Here is a 17,514-nt window from a genome sequence, read left to right as displayed (position 1 = left end):
TACCATTAACCAGCCTCAACACCAAGTAATGCTTGTCATCGGCGTCTGGTTTTCCTTCCTGCCCCTCTATAGCAGATGGTCGATACAACAGCAAGCCGTCGGGTGCGCGCGGCGGAAGGACAGTCCTAGCGCGCCAGCTGGATATAGCCGCCGCCTTCAAATGACTTACCATCAACCAGCCTCAGTAACTACCAGGTAATGCTTGTCATCAGTGCCTGGTTTAACTTCCTGCCCCTCTATAGCAGATAGTCGATACAACAGTAAGCCGTCAGGTGCGCGTGCACAGAAGGACTACCCGAGCGTGCAAGCTGGATGTAGCCACCGATTTCTAGTATGACTTACCATCAACCAGCCTCAGCACCAGGTAATGTTTGTCATCAGCATTTGGCTTCCCTTCCTGCCCCTCTATAGCAGATGGTCGATACAACAGCAAGCCGTCGAGCGCGCGCGCGCGGAATGACAGTCCCAAGCGCGCCAGCTGGATATAGCCGCCGCCTTCAAATGACTTACCATCAATAAGCCGCAGTACTAAGTAATGCTTGTCATCAGCATCTGGCTTCCCTTCCTGCCCCTCTATAGCAGATGGTCGATACAACAGTAAGCCGTCGGGCGCGCGCGCGCGGATTGGCAGCACTTGAAATGACCAACCATCAACCATACTCATCAGAGTCTGGTTTCCCTTCCGTCCAGGATAACTTACCATCAACAAGCCGCAGTACTAAGTAATGCTTGTCATCAGCATCTGGCTTCCCTTCCTGCCCCTCTATAGCAGATGGTCGATACAACAGTAAGCCGTCGGGTGCGCGAGCGCGGAAGGATAGACCCAGCGCAGCGCGGCGGCGGAGCGCGGGCGCAGCCAATTCGATGTAGCCGCTGCCTTCCAGGATGGCTGAGCGGAGCACCTGGAAGCGATAGAGTGGATTTATAATGTGATATCTCCCAATTTCTTACATTATTCGGTTAGAAAACATAAACAATGTAAGTAGTGACCAACTAAATATTCCGTAGCGCTAACGTTGAATGAAACGTACACACGGCCACAGTGTTAACTATCTATTCCCGTTTTTGCTTTCGAGACGACATGACCGGCAATGGGTAGTTAACTCTGTTGCCGATAGTATATTGCCAGCAGTTTTTTATTGAGTTGAGATGCTTTTATTATTCCTATCAACCACCATGATACCATCTCGTAGAATGTTTATTTAGTTTGGTTAGCCCGTTCATAACGATGACAGGAATACTTACTGTTCCTACACATTATTCACAAAACTAGTGACATCTGGCGGGACAATGTAGCACCAAGTTCCGCCAACTCATCCTATTCTCGCAAGTCGGCTCCACTCCATACTGCGTGGGCGTGTCAAGTATGTTGTACCCCTCGCGGTCAACCGTGAGCGCTCCTTAAGCACCCTAGTAGCGGCGGCGCAGTTCCGGCGTGGTCGGCGGCGCCGGGGGGCAGGCCGCCGACCCAGTAGCGCGCGTTGCTGAGGTCAGGCAGACTAGTGACATCTGACGGACAATGAAGCACCAAAGAAGCAACTGCCAACTCACCCTATTCTCGCAAGTCGGCTCCACTCCATATCTTGTCGGCGTGTCAAGTATGTTGTACCCCTCGCGGTCCACAGTCAGCGCTCCTAGACACCCCAGTAGCGGCGGCGCGGTTCCGGCGTGGTCGGCGGCGCCGGGGGGCAGGCCGCCGACCCACGAGCGCGTGGCGCTGAGGTCAAGCAGACTAGTGACATCTAACGGGGCAATGTAGCGCCAAAGAACTGGCAACTCACCCTATTATCACACGTCGGCTCCACTCCATATCTTGTCGGCGTGTCAAGTATGTTATATCCCTCGCGGTCCACAGTGAGTGCTCCGAGACAGCCCAGTAGCGGCGGCGCGGTTCCGGCGTGGTCGGCGGCGCCGGGGGGCAGGCCGCCGACCCAGTAGCGCGCGATGCAAAGCACGGGTAGACTAGTGACATCTGACGGGACAATGTAGCACTAAACAACTACCAACTCACCCTATTCTCACACGTCGGCTCCACTCCATATCTTGTGGGCGTGTCAAGTATGTTATATCCCTCGCGGTCAACCGTGAGTGCTCCTAGACACCCTAGCAACGGCGGCGCGGTTCCGGCGTGGTCGGCGGCGCCGGGGGGCAGGCCGCCGACCCAGTAGCGCGCGTTGCTAAGGTCAGGTAGAGCAGCGGCGTCCTGCACCGGCGGCGACGCGGAGCCCAGTGTCTCCTCGCCGTTCACGCGCAGGCTGCCTGGGGACAAGCGCGCTCAGTATCACGATAACTCCATGATTCTTGAACATTTATATTCGATGTTCAAATACGGTAACCACAGGGTTGTTTTTTTAAGTTGATATCAAATTTCTGAATTCATCGTACCATTTATATGCACATGTTAATATGGGCTAGTGTTGGCTCATAAACACATTTACCTAACACCCTGTATAAGCCTCTTATAGAAGCTCAAAGTTGCACAGCGTGCTATTGAAAAGGCTATGCTCTGTGTGTCTTAACGAGATCGAATCAAAAATGATGAGATCCGTAAACAAACTGAAATCGCTGACATAGTCGGCTGCAGCTGGAGCAAGCTGAAGTGGCAATGGGTGGAGCAAACAGTACGCAGAATTGACGACCGATGGGGCAGCAAGTTTCTAGAGTGGAAAACGCAAAGTGGACCGACGACCTCATAAGGCACTGGATGCAGATAGTAATCAGGTGATGTGGAAAACATTGAGAGAGGCATAGGTTCAGCAATGGACGTCATGTGGTTGAATGAACTGAGCCAAGAGTTTGTATTACCCAGCTAGTATTTCCCTCTCTCAAAGGTGAATCAATACTAGAGATGAAACGGATAGTTGTTTGGCCGGATACCGGATACCGGATATCCGGCCAGCTGCTAGGCCGGATAGCCGGATATCCGGCGGCCGGATAGTTAGCCCATTGTCTCTTTGCATGTCGTGACGAGTTTAGCGCCGCACAGGTGCTTCGTACGCGATCAGTGGGTCTATTAGTAAACTAGACTAGTCACTAGAGATGGGCCGACTAGTCGGGAAAGCCGACTATTCAGCATCATTTGTAGTCGGCCCACTAGTGACGACTATTCGGCAAAATATACCGATTATAATCGGCGCATTACAAAATTAAATATGTGAATGAAATAAAACTCATAATCACTAAGATGATTATGAGGTAGACCAAGGGCGTTTATCTAAACCACTTTTGACTGCAAAAATCAGTCAAAAGTGGTTTCACCTGATTTACAAATTTTGGAAATCAGGCTTTGATGATTTCCTGGTATTTTTATCTAAAGATTAGATAAAAATACCAGGAAATCATCACAATGTGTAAAGTTTAAGCAATTTGTCCATATAAAAATTATGACACTTTTTTGGGTAAAATATGCATGGAATTGCATACCTACCCTGCGGGGAAGTGGTAGATTATGTGGGGCTCCTCTCATCGGAAGGATGAGGAATACCCACATAAATAACCCCTGAGATCCGTCGATCGACTTAATGTGAAGAACTATTTGAATCCGGACAAAGCCATCAACTATCACAGTCCGTCCCGGCAATTGCCCACCTGTATGGCGGGCCCTGCCTATCAAACGGTGGTGGTGTCAGTGCAATGTAGGCGGGGGTACCAACCCCAACGCCCTCAGCTCGCTGACCATCACCGTGGAGGGTGGAGAGGAATCAGTGGGCCTAGGATGCGCGCCGCGATAAGCAGTTATCACGCCATTGTATCAATTAATTTTTCCCATACATTTTGACAGCAGGAGGCGATCATATTGTCACCTCCTCTGACCCCTCCGCCGTCGAAAATTATGACATCTACTTTAGGTACTTGGTATGTGATTGTGATGTTGCTTTTTATTTTTTCTCATATTAAAGAAATTTTATTTCTCAAAAAGTTATAAATTCTTTTAAGAAATCTAGATTATTCTTATTTCTTTGAGAAATCTAGATATTATTCTTCGGACAAGAAGGTACTAGAATGATCGGCATTGCCGATTAGTCGGCCGACTTATCGGCAATTTGAAAACCGATTAGTCGGCTAGTCGGTTAGTCGGCAAAGACCATAGTCGGCCCATCACTACTAGTCACACTTTTCGAAAATCGAATCAGTCCGAATAGAATGTCAGATTTTGCCACTTGTCTAGGGGGCAGATCAATTCGGGCGATTTCGGTTGCCATCGTGAGTGTGTGATTGAATAGCGAAAATTAAATTAGTCCATCAGACCATCAGTGAAAAAAAGATCGCCTATTTTATTTCGCAATATTTCGACTTAATAACAGATATTTACTATTTATGTATTCGTCATTAGAGTGAATAGCCCAGAAAAAGAAATTATTTTTTTTAAAAGGTTTAATATGACTTTTTGTAACTTTTTGGACTTAAAATAAAAGCCGTCATTATTATAAGCCATTTTATTGACGTTTACCTTAAAGATTAATGTATTTTATTTTATTAATAGGAAATTGTCGTAGTTTTTTAATATCCGGTATCCGGCCGGATAGTGAGTTACTATCCGGTATCCGGCCGGATAGTAAATTTAGGCCGGATATCCGGCCTACCGGATAGTTACCGGATATCCGTTTCATCTCTAATCAATACTTCTTTAAAAGATGCTAAATGTATCAAGTGGGTAGAACCAGCGTTCCCCTCTCGTGTACCGAGAATACCACACGGCACACAGCTGCGGCCACATCGACCGGGTCACATGGCGCGGCACCACAGCGACACATACCTCTCTCGAGGCGGTCGTAGCGCACCGAAAACACACGCGGCGGTCACAGCTGCGACCGCACCGACCGGGTCACACATACCCCTCTCGAGGCGGTCGGCGGCGAACAGGCGGATGGCGTGCACGTGCGCGGGCCGCGCGTCGCAGTGCCGCCCGCCCGCCACACGCGGCGGTCACAGCTGCGGCCACACCGACCGGGTCGGATGGCGTCACACATACCCCTCTCGAGGCGGTCGGCGGCGAACAGGCGGATGGCGTGCACGTGCGCGGGCCGCGCGTCGCAGTGCCGCCCGCCCGCCACACGCGGCGGTCACAGCTGCGACCGCACCGACCGGGTCGGATGGCGTCACACATACCCCTCTCGAGGCGGTCGGCGGCGAACAGGCGGATGGCGTGCACGTGCGCGGGCCGCGCGTCGCAGTGCCGCCCGCCGGCCGCCACGCGCAGTCGCGCGCCGCCGTAGCGCACCGAGAACACCACGCGGCACGCCACCAGCTCCAGGGACACCGAGCGGTTCTGTAACGTACAAGGAACTGGTGAACAATAGAGAAGTAAGAAAATAAAACAAAATTGTATGCATAGGACTAGCACGCGACACGCTACAAAGAGCCTTGCCACACTGGCGGATTACAAGCGGTTTCAATGCGGAGTGGCGGCGAGGTTTGACGCCGTTTGTCCGCGGCGAACACGCCGCGGCTTTTTGCAAGCATTTTGTCGACCGAGGCGTGCCTGCCGCGCCTTCGCTCCGCTTGCAAGCTGCTAGTGTGGCAAGGCCCTTACTCCAAAGACACAGGGCGGTTCTGCAAGGTACAGGGTACTGGTGAACAACGGAGCGGACAGAAAAGAAAAATATGTTCTAGCACGCGGCACGCCACCAGCTCTAGGCACACAGAGCGATTCTGCAAGGATAAGAAACAGGGCTGATAGAAAAGAGAAACTAGTAATGTAATGGACTGGTATGTGGCACGCCCCCAATTTCAGCGACAATGACCAGGTGGCGTCTATTTGTCACAACCGGTTCTGCAAGGTAGAAGCTAGTGAGTGAGGGCAGACAGGGGAAGACTAGCAGTCTTTATTGGACTAACGTTTACCGCACGCGTTGGTTCAGCGACATAGATTGGTTCAGCAATGTACCCAGGAATGTCAGTTGGTACTCTTGAGCACAAAATAGGGCAAAATAAGAAGACCAGAAGTATTTCAGCAGTTATAGGTAGGTATGGTAGCCAGTACATTGTCCCTCAGGATTCCGGATAAAGCTCACTTTCGCCTTCAGCCTGGTCGTCACTTTACATCAGGTAAAGTTTCCCCGTTGTGGATTAAAAAAACAGGTCTTTGTGGAAATCCTTGGGGAAAGTTTTTTCCAGCATAACTTGAAATAAACGAACTGTACTACTTATGGGCCACACTTCCAGCTACCCATTTCCGGTCATGTCGTCTTTATCGCGAAAAAAAAAAACGGAAATGGGTTGCTGGGTTACAGTCCCAAACAACAAAAAACTCATAAAACTAATTTATTTCTGTAAATAGACCTTAAAAAAGCACTTTTACACGTCTCAGTATTAACCCTACCACTGCTTCAGGACAATAAATGGGCTAGTGCTGAGAAGCAGCGCAAGAAACTCAGTCACTATGTGTGGCCCACTGTACAACGATGTATGTACTCACGTTGGCAGCATCCAGCGCCATGAACAGCAGCGCGTTCTCGTCGCGCGTGCGGAAGGTGAGCGCCACGCTGAACTGGCGCGAGTCGGGCGCGCGCAGCCCGCCGCGCCGCAGCTCGGCGTACCCGCCGCCGCCGAACCACGCCAGCGCCGCGCCGCCGCCGCCGCCTCGCCCGCCGCCGCTCGGGTTGTACCATCTGTGGATATAATGTCAAACTTATCTGGAACTAAGGCCTTGTCCAGGAAGGCATCATCATCATCTCAGCAACAGGACGTCCACTGCTGAACATAGGCCTCCCCCAATGCTTTCCATGTTAATCGATTGGTAGCGGCCTGCGTCCAGCGCTTCCCTGCTACCTTTACGATGTCGTCGGTCCACCTTGTAGGTGGACATCTGACGCTGCGTTTGCCGGTACGCGGCCTCCATTCCAGAACCTTGCTGCCCCATCGGCCGTCAGTTCTGTGTACTATGTACTGGCAATTCACCGCGAATCCTACGCGCGTAGGATCATACGCGCGTTGACGAAATACTAGCAGCCAATACATTGCGTCCACAAGACACGCACGAGTTGAAAATTCGCGCGTAAATCGCGTCATACATACGCTCGTGCTCGGGCGAAGACATTCGCGGCGAATTCGCCCTCCTGGACAAGGCCTAAAGTAACCACATAAGTCGCAAATGTAAGTGACTGATAAATAGGTGAGGCATATGGCTCGCATAGCTGATGGCTCTTGGGGCAGAAAGTTCTCGCTTGGCGAACATGAATTGGAAGACATGTGTAACCACTTGATGGACCAAAGATCTAATGAAGGTCACGAAAAGTACTCCTAGATGTTGGCTACACAAGATCAGTTGTTGTGATTGCAGGCTGAAATTAATTAAAAAACTATATGACATGTTTCTGAACGAATCCGTCGATCTAAAGGCAGACATCGGCTTTATAATGATGGACAGCTTCTGCTTATTTCCGCAATCCTTGCACTGCGCCTCCTTGGACTAATGCTAGAAGTTCTATAGCCTCACGCTGGCGTAGTCCGTATACACGCTGGGGGCGCTACTGTCACCGTATGTAGTCAGTATAGTATAGTATACTGTACAAGCTTTGCTTAGTTTGAGACTGGAAGCGCAGTGTAAAATGTCCAAGGATATTTATTTATTTATAAACACTAGACGCGATATATTCACATACCTCTGCGTGCAGCCAGTGCACTGTGACTCCTTGGGCTGATGCTGGAAGATCCACAGCCCCACGCTAGCGTCGTCTGCATACAGCGCGTGCACGCAGCCTGGCAGACCCCTTGAGCCGTTGCGGCCCCCCAAACAAAGTAGAGAGTCGGGGGCGCTGCTGTCATCTCATGAAGTCAGTACACTAGACACAATACAAGCACGTACCTCTGCGTGCAGCCAGTGCACTGTGACTCCTTAGGCTGGTGCTGGAAGTTCCAAAGCCCTACACTAGCGTCGTCTGCATAGAGTGCATGCACGCAGCCTGGTAGACCCCCTGCGCCGTCGCGGCCCCCTAACCATAGTTGGGAACCGGTGAGTCGGACGGCGCTTGGGGCGCTACTGTTGGTAGCAGTGACAGGTGTCCCGCCGCCCATTCGTTCGAGTTTGAGGTGCACTGTGTTCCATATCCTGGACAAATAATATTTTGATTTAGGGTGGATTCAACCAAACAAGAGTAAATAATCTTAGAAAAAATTGTCAGTTTTGACATATTACCCATAATGAAACTGTCAATGTGCCAGTTATACCAGGAGCTATTCTCGGAAATCAAAGTTTCGTCAAATCGGGCCTAAAACAGAATCTGTATAAGTCCTTATTATGTACATTTTATAGATCGATTCATCCATGAAGATGCGCCCCACCACTTTTTGGTTGAAGGAAGCGCGGGGTGCGGGGAGTTTCGTAATGTAATCTCTTCGTCAAAGATTTCAGTCACTATACTTACGAGTACAATATTCTGTGTTTGTGTAGCCCTTCAGGGCTACTAAAAGCTCAATGTCTAAATCCATAGGGTACCTATAGAAGTTAGACTGACAAAGTTTGTATAATTCGAATCGATTCTGGATCTCTTTTCATGAGCAGCAGATGTTTAAAAAAATCCTAAAGTTGACGACCAGCTGGTTCCCTGCCACTCACCTTTCTATCTCGATGCGGTAGGACGTCTGGTCGGCGTCGTCATGCGTGGCCTGCAGCGTTTCCGGGTGCACGATGGTTGCCGCGCCGCCGCCCAGGTCCCAAGTCAACCGTAGCCTCTTCTTTTCGACGACCAGCTTCATGTATTTCTCATTATCCTGGAATATCACGGAAATTCAAATAAATGTTCATAACTTGTTAATAATAATGTTACTAGAATTTACAGGGAGAATTGATCAAAGAAGTCTAGATCTGAGATGAACCTTAAGTATGCAAAAGCTGTTTATTTCTGATTTGCTTGAGTTGGTTAGCTATTCTAATTTTGACTACATCGATGGCATCTCTGCTTACGTGTATCAGTGTCTTCAAATGGAAACGTTTAATAAAATATTGAGTAGACGACCTGCTCTGCTCGCAAGAAGATAACTGATAATGTGGGCATGCAGTCCTTGGGTTCCCACGTCCAGCAGTGGACTGTTTGGATGAATTCTGCGAGTCCTACCCAACTGAAGTCCAGACTATTCCCACCTCTCGTTCCCACCGCTGCAACTCCTGTGTAGCCAGGATCTACAGCTTGACCGCCACAAAAACCCAACCAATGAAGGTCAAGTTTGTCCCGGGGGAAAGTTAAACTGTCATTGGACCCGCAACGAAATTAATCAGAAGAACATAGGAGGAGTTCGAAATTAAGGTTCGACTTCCCTCCATTGCAAAGCGGATGTCAGGAGACAAACAAAGGTTTTTGAAGCCCAGTAGCCTTATTCACGTAACAAAACTTCAACAAACAAATCGCTGAGTTGCGATCGTATCGAGTAATCGTTCTATCGAAATGACCCTTGTGAATACGGATTTAAAACTGTTTTTCAATAGGACGACTTCTAAACGTCAACGAGATTTTGACTGTGTCAAAATACGTGAATTCTCACCTGCGAGTCGTCAACGAGGTGTAGCAGCGGTCCGTCGCGCACGCGCGCGTCGAACGACACGGCGAGTGCGAGGCGCGTGGCGGCCGGCGCTGCGCCTGATAGAGCGTAAGCGCGTGCGCATCCTGCGCCCGCTGCTGACGTTAGGGACACCGATATCTGGGGGAAGGAGGCAGTTATGATTATAGTCTGGTCTGCGAGCACGTAGAATTTTGTCCAATGACCCCAAGCTACCCATCCTTATCGCTCGCGCGTAATTATGCTATAAGAATGGGTAGCTTGGGGTCTTTGGACAAAATTCTACGTGCTCACAGACCAGGCTTTAGCAGTGTGTAAGATTTGACAATTATAAACAACTTGAAAAAATCGAACTGCCTAAGGCGGGAATTGAACCCACGACCTTCCGCTTGCCGGGCGACTGCTCTTCCTCGTGGGTTCAATTCCCGCCTTAGGCAGTTCGATTTTTTCAAGTTTTTTATAATATTAAAATTAGTCATTTAATGTAATTAGTAATTTAAACTCAAAACAATAACGCCAAGGACCAATTACGGAACAAAAACTGTACTGTTTGAGGGAGCACAGCTATTCAACAGTTTGCCTGACGACTTGAAGGATTGTGAAAGTTTACATATTTTTAAAAAGAAACTTAAGATACACATAGCAGGCTAGCAGCTACTAGTACCAGTGGCTAATTTGTAACTTATTTATTAAATATTTTAGTATCTCATTATAAGTGAAATGTAAATTTCTTATGAGAATAAAGTTCTTTAAACCTAGTTTGAGATGCGACTCTTAACGCTAAAAATTAAATAATAGTGTGTAAGATCTTAGAGAGCTGAGCATCATGCTCAACCTCCAGCACCAAATTACGCTCTAATGTTGACACCACTAATACAAGGCCCGGTTTCCTCAAAAGCTTAAAGAGATTTGTTTGAATAACCAATTAGATTTCTAAACCGAAGTTGAGCGGAGAGGTGATGTGGAAATACAAAACGTTCGTGAAAATGCTCGACGGTCGAAAATGGCCTGAATTGCTTCGAGAAAAGGATGGTACGGCCGTGCCGCTTTTTTGCTCGACTTGGTGGGGGCACTGCCGTGCCCCCAGATAGAAAATCGTCTCCTTTTCATTCCAAAAGACAAAGTTCTTTCAAATTCAAATGTAAGGTGTTTAGTTGTAAGTTTCACTGTTAAGGTGAAAGTATGCTGTATATTGGATCTAAAGAAGATAAGGCTCACCGACTGCGCCGCATGCTTGGCCTTCGCGATCTTGTCCTTGAGCGCGAGCACGGCGGGGTCGAGCGTGCGCGCCGCCGCCGAATGCTCGCGCGCACGCGCCTCCGCCGCCGTCGCCAGCGCCTCCGCTAGCTCCGCGCCGCGCAGGGTATTGCCACGGATTTGAGTCACTGAGCAGAACATAATTAAGTTAGTGTCAAAAGATCCTTATACCACATATTATTATTCTAGAGCCACCTTGTCGTCTCCCTATTAATTATCATCATGCTGTTGTTAATTGGTTAGCTGTCATATTGAATTTAGATCTCCCCGTTCGTACTCGTAAATAAGGAAAAATGCACTTACCATGCTCCTCGGCTGCACCCAACTGCGTGTCCCCATGTCTCTGTAACTCGGCCAGCTGTCTCCTCAAGCTGTATCGCGCTCGGCGCCGAAGCTCGGCCGCATTATCGTAAGCTTTGTATCTTGAGCATGCTCAGGTAAATGAGCGGCTCATTTGGCCGAAGCGCTCAAGTGGAGACGCCTAAGCCGAGCCTGAGCCTGGATCTCAACTTGACATTCGCCTGAGCATGCTCAAGTGGATACGAGACTGTACAACGCACGCGCAAGGGTCGATGCCACCATAAACACCCACCATGCTCCTCGGCCGCTCCCAACTGCGTGTCCCCATGTCTCTGTAACTCAGCCAGCTGTCTCCTCAAGCTGTACCGCGCTCGGCGCCGCAGTTCGGCCGCATTATCGTAAGCCTTGTATCTTGAGTATGCTCAGGTAAATGAGCGGCTCATTTGGCCAAGGCGCTCAAGTGGAGACGCCTGAACCGAGCCTAAGCCTGGATCCCAACTTGACATTCACCTGAGCATGCTCAAGTGGATACAAGACTACAACGCACGCGCAAGGGTTGATGCCATCATAAACACCCACCATGCTCTTCGGCTGCTCCCAGCTGCGTGTCCCCATGTCTTTGTAACTCGGCCAGCTGTCTCCTCAAACTGTACCGCGCTCGGCGCCGAAGCTCGGCCGCATTGTCGTAAGCCTTGTGTCTTGAGCATGCTCAGGTAAATGAGCGGCTCATTTGGTCGGGCGCTCAAGTGGAGACTCTTGAGCCGAGCCTGAGCCCAGGCTCAGGCTTTAGGCGCATTAGCACCCAGGTGCTAAGGCGTCTCCACTTGACATTCACCTGAGCATGCTCAATTGGATACAAGACTGTACAAAGGACGCGTATATAGGGTCGACGAGAGACATCGTGGAAATCCTTGGAGGAGGTCTTTGTCCAGCAGTGGACGTCTTTCGGCTGAAACGAACGAGAGACATAAACACCCACCGTGCTCCTCGGCTGCTCCCAGCTGCGTGTCCCCATGTCTTNCATGTCTCTGTAACTCAGCCAGCTGTCTCCTCAAGCTGTACCGCGCTCGGCGCCGCAGTTCAGCTGCCTCGTCGTACAGCGCGCGAGCCGCCGCGAATACGCGGTCCGCGCGAACACCCGCCTCGCGTAATGTTTCAGCTACACGTGCTCGCGGACGCTCGCCGAGCGCACGTTCGCCCCAGCCTAGTGCGCGGAGGGATACGGAGACCACGTCCGCTGCTCGTTGGAGGTGCTCGAGTTTGTTGCGGAGCTCTGTGGTAAGAAAGTTTAGGTAGTTGACGTCACCAATCTTGATCTGGTGGAGAGCTATCGCTCCTCATCACGATCTCATATAATACCTTTAAAAATTAAGACTAATATTAAATGGAATTGGAGAAACGAAATGGATCGGAAAAATAGGACCCTGAAGCTTTGGACAATGCTTTGTTTTTGTTTTCTTTAGGATCTAGAGGAATCCGAGAAAGTTAAAAATCTCTGACAAAATTGATGACTAAAGCCTGGTCCGTGAGCACGTAGAATTTTGTCCAATGACCCCAAGCTACCCATCCTTATCGCTCGCGCGTAATTATATTGCTGTTGCGCTCGCACACTCACTGCGCGAGCGATAAGGATGGGTAGCTTGGGGTCATTGGACCAGGCTTTAGTACTACCATATTCGGCTTACATCTATAATAGCTAATCTCCCTCATTTCTAACGGATCAAAGATTTGTATAAAGCTCACCATCAGATCTAGCCAGCAGTTCTGCACCCCGCTTCTTCAGATCATTCGACGCCGCGATCCCCGCAGCAGCCGCTCTAGGCACGGAATCTTGCGAGAAGGCAGTAGCGGCGGCGGCGGCGGCGGCGCGCGCGGTGTCGGCGGCGGAACGTGCTGCGCCCACGGCCTCAGCTACGCCGCCCCACGCGTGGGCAGCTGATACGCCTAAGGAAGCAGCCGCTCGGGCGCCGCTGAACACCCTGACAAGTAGATAATGTTTTTGTTGCTTAGTTAGTAGTGGTAGTTACCTTCGAGAAGTAAGACCGATTGTCCTTGTCACACTGTCTTAGATTGGCACAAAAATAACTGTAGTTACCTACTCAATATTAGATTTGGAAACAAAATTATTTCTTTTTCTCTTTGAAACATCCAGAAAAATACACAAAAATCATCCAAGAGGCATGAGAGAGTACCTAACGGGATAAGTGACAGCGAGATAGCTCGTAAGGCCTCAGCCTCGAGTTTAGCGGGCAGCGGGGCGGGAGCGGCGGCGGCGCGGGAGCGGGGCGGGAAACGCAGACCCGTTCTCGAAACAAGCGGGCAGCTCGCGCGGCGCTTTAGCGGCGAAGTGTTGTGTTCGGGGTTGTGTTGTCGAGATATTTGTTTTTATTCGCAAACGAAATGTCTGAACAACGGCGACAATTTTATTTCGATTCAAATTTATTCCTAACTCTCGATTTATTGTGGGTAAAAGCGCACTCCTTGTGCGCTGCCCGCTCGTTGCCCGCTCCCGCCCCGCTGACGCGCCGCTGTTTTCGATAAACTCGAGGCTGAGGCCTTAGTTACATTTTGTACTGTTTCGCCTTCTCGCTCAGCTCAGTTACGTGTCTCTCGACGCCTCGGCGTGAGGTTGTACAGGATGCCCTCATTCTCTTCTGTTGCCCTTAGGACTTTCTGGCAACTGTATCTACCGGAATCAGTAACAGCAATACTTACATTTTATACTGCTTGGCCTTCTCGCTCAGCTCAGCCACGTGTCTCTCCACAGGCTCCAAGTATTTTCTTCTGTAGGCTGGAGTCAGGTTGTAGAGGATGCCCTCCTTCTCTTCTGCGGCCCTTGAGAGGGATGCCAGCGTCTGCCCTTCACCAGTAGGGCAGAAGAGAGATCTTATGCCATGTACCTGTCGTGATCAGTATCTGCCATAACTTACATTTTATACTGCTTGGCCTTCTCGCTCAGCTCAGCCACGTGTCTCTCCACCGGCTCCAGGTACTTTCTTCTGTAGGCTGGAGTCAGGTTGTAGAGGATGCCCTCCTTCTCTTCTGCAGCCTTCGCCAGTGAAGCCTGCGTCTCATGCTCTGTGAGCAACTGTACCTGTCGTGATTAGTATCAGCAATAACTTACATTTTGTATTGCTTGGCCTTCTCGCTCAGCTCAGCCACGTGTCTCTCCACAGGCTCCAGATACTTTCTTCTGTAGGCTGGAGTCAGGTTGTAAAGGATGCCTTCCTTCTCTTCTGCAGCCTTCGCCAGTGAAGCCTGCGTCTCATGCTCTGTGAGCAACTGTACCTGTCGTGATCAGTGTCAACTAAAACTTACATTTTATACTGCTTGGCCTTCTCGCTCAGCTCAGCCACGTGTCTCTCCACAGGCTCCAAGAACTTTCTTCTATAGGCTGGAGTCAGGTTGTAGAGGTTGCCCTCCTTTTCCTCCGCAGCCCTCGCCAGTGAAGCATGCGTCTCATGCTCTGTGAGCAACTGTACCTGTCGTGATCAGTATCAGCAATAACTTACATTTTGTACTGCTTGGCCTTCTCGCTCAGTTCAGCCACGTGTCTCTCCACAGGATCCAGATACTTTCTTCTATAGGCTGGAGTCAGGTTGTAAAGGATGCCTTCCTTCTCTTCTGCAGCCCTCGCCAGTGAAGCCTGCGTCTCATGCTCTGTGAGCAACTGTACCTGTCGTGATCAGTATCAGCAATAACTTACATTTTGTACTGCTTGGCCTTCTCGCTCAGCTCAGCCACGTGCCTCTCCACAGGCTCCAGATACTTCCTTCTGTAGGCTGGAGTCAGGTTGTAGAGGATGCCTTCCTTCTCTTCTGCAGCCTTCGCCAGTGAAACTAGTTCGGCCGCCGCGCCCGGGGCTCGCACCGCCAGCGTCTGTCCCACTAGTAGTGCTGAAGTGATCTCGTCCGTTAGGTTGGTGGCTGAGAGGGAGCTGATGTCCTGCGGGTGGAAATGATTGATGAGCATTAGTGGTTGCAATGTTACTTTGAGAGTATCATTGTGAGAATAGACTAAAAAGTCCAGTTAACAAGTTAAGAAAGAAAGTTAAGAAAGTTAAGAAATCAAAATAATCTAAANATGCTTTGTTTCTGTTTTCTTTAGAATCTAGAGCAGTCTTTCCCAAAGTGGGCGATAACGCCCCCTTGTGGGCGCTGCAGGCTTAAAGGGGGGCGGTAAGAGACCCCGGAAAAAAGTCGGGGCATTGTGTAGAGGCTTGGGAGGCGATTTATAATATCATCTACTACTAGGAGGACTCTTAGACACCGACTGAGCACTCGACTCTTGACTGCAAAAATGGGGGCGTTAAAAAAGATTTTATTCTCAAAGTGGGCCGTAGACAAAATAAGTTTGGGAACCGCTGATCTAGAGGAATTCAAGAAAATTGATGATTCTAATCTCTGGCAATATTGATGATGGTTAGTGGTACCGCATTCCGTGGCTTAAACCTTTACCTGGTAGTGGCAGAATTGTTACCACCATATTTTGAACCTTATTAAGAAAACATAAGTTCAAAACTAATGAAAAATATTTTTCTCTATACCAATTAATAGTAGGGAATTTAGTGCAAGAACCCCTCCACTTTGGTATAGAAGGCTGATTTTTGCACCAGTTGTTCTTTGGGTGCTCTTGAGTAGATTTCCGTCGGTAGACATCGGGAGCCCCCCCTGTGGTAGCAGGGGGAGGGGGGGCAAGTTTCCTTCTGCCACGCTTCACTTTAAGGACCATATATTCAAAACTATGGGCATTAGGGCAAGTGTGGTGTCATTTTCGGATAATTAAAGGATGGCGAATTCATTTCTAGAACAAACTTTTTGCCTTTACATACAAAAAAATAGAAATATGGAGTAAAATTCACAAAAACCAAAAAGATTTTTTTAAAATAAACGTCGTTTACTTTTAAACCACTGGAGATAATCTAATAAAAAAAAATATGTCCTGAAAGCTACATTTATCAGGATTATAAATATATACCATTGTATGGTACTTTTTTCGAAAAAAGTAGGTGAAAAAAAATTTTTCTTCAGGACACAGCGGGCGACTTTTAATGCGCGTCGGAAAAAAATATTTATTTTATCCATGAATTCATACTTTTTCGTTCATAAGCAAGTAAACATTATTATTTTAGAATTTATTTTGAGTTCCTGGCACATCATGCTACCATGATTTGTATTTTTTCTTCAGTTAATTTTGAACTTTATGTGTAAGACATAAGGTTGAAAATAGTTTAATTACATTGTATTAATGAAAATATCATAAGAAGAAAGCACTAAATAAAGAACTTGAATTTGTCTAAACGTCTAATGATTATTATTATTATTATTTTAATTAACATATTTATTTCAACATACTATTGTACCAGTGATAACGGAAAGGTAAGTGTGAGGAAAGTGAGGATTGATATTATCATAGTACCTACGGGAGATTATTTTTAACACAAAGGCTANCTGTAAGTGCCCACCAACCTAGGCAGTTTTGTATCAGTATATCAAGGGCTGTAATTATGTCCTTATGATTTTTTCAAATTATTTAGTCGATAGCAACATGGAGCCTACATGGACCGATTTGCCCGTAGCTGCCGAAGCTTGCCTGGAAATGGTGAGATGTAAGTGCAAGAAGTAGTGCAGATGCTGGTGCTGTCCGAAAAAACAACTATAATGGTCACAGCCGTAGCCTTTGTGTTAAAAATAATCTCCCGTAGGTACTATGATAATATCAATCCTCACTTTCCTCACACTTACCTTTCCGTTATCACTGGTACAATAGTATGTAGAAATAAAAATGTTTATTAAAATAATAATAATAAGCATTAGACGTTTAGACAAATTCAAGTTCTTTGTTTAGTGCTTTCTTCTTATGATATTTTCAATAATACAATGTATTTAAACTATTTTCAACCTTATGTCTTACACATAGAGTTCAAATAATAATAATAAGCATTAGACGTTTAGACAAATTCAAGTTCTTTGTTTAGTGCTTTCTTCTTATGATATTTTCAATAATACAATGTATTTAAACTATTTTCAACCTTATGTCTTACACATAGAGTTCAAAATTAATTGAAGAAAAAATACAAATCATGGTAGCATGATGTGCCAGGAACTCTAAATAAATTCTAAAATAATAATCTTTACTTGCTTATGAACCAAATAGTATAAATTCATGGATAAAATAAATATTTTTTCCGACGCGCATTAAAATTCGCCCGCTGTGTCCTGAAGAAAAAATTTTTTTCACCTACTTTTTTCGAAAAAAGTACCATACAATGGTATATATTTATAATCCTGATAAATGTAGCTTTCAGTACATATTTTTTTTATTAGATTATCTCCAGTGGTTTAAAAGTAAGCGACGTTTATTTAAAAAAATACTTTTTGGTTTTTGTGAATTTTACTCCATATTTCTATTTTTTTGTATGTAAAGGCAAAAAGTTTGTTCTAGAAATGAATTCGCCATCCT

At 47.7% G+C, this 17,514-nt stretch overlaps 1 protein-coding gene across 1 annotated transcript in view; it reads right to left on the bottom strand.

Annotated features, from left to right (window-relative positions):
- Window positions 1-11,884: 11,884 nt before the first annotated feature.
- The window catches only part of LOC114354400 (laminin subunit alpha-1-like), a 108,049-nt gene continuing 102,419 nt past the window's right edge, over window positions 11,885-17,514 (bottom strand). Inside the window, exons 26-27 of the mRNA XM_028306770.1 lie at window positions 12,796-13,031; window positions 11,885-12,325 (exon numbers count right to left, since the gene is read on the bottom strand). Of these exons, the coding sequence (XP_028162571.1) occupies window positions 11,898-12,325; window positions 12,796-13,031 (664 nt within the window). The 3' untranslated portion in view covers window positions 11,885-11,897. The remainder of the gene's footprint in view (window positions 12,326-12,795; window positions 13,032-17,514) is intronic.

Source organism: Ostrinia furnacalis, unplaced genomic scaffold (assembly GCF_004193835.3).
Source record: "Ostrinia furnacalis isolate ACB-3 unplaced genomic scaffold, ASM419383v2 OfSCF2049, whole genome shotgun sequence".
NCBI lineage: Eukaryota > Metazoa > Arthropoda > Insecta > Lepidoptera > Crambidae > Ostrinia > Ostrinia furnacalis.
This window is presented reverse-complemented; position numbering and strand designations above follow the sequence as displayed.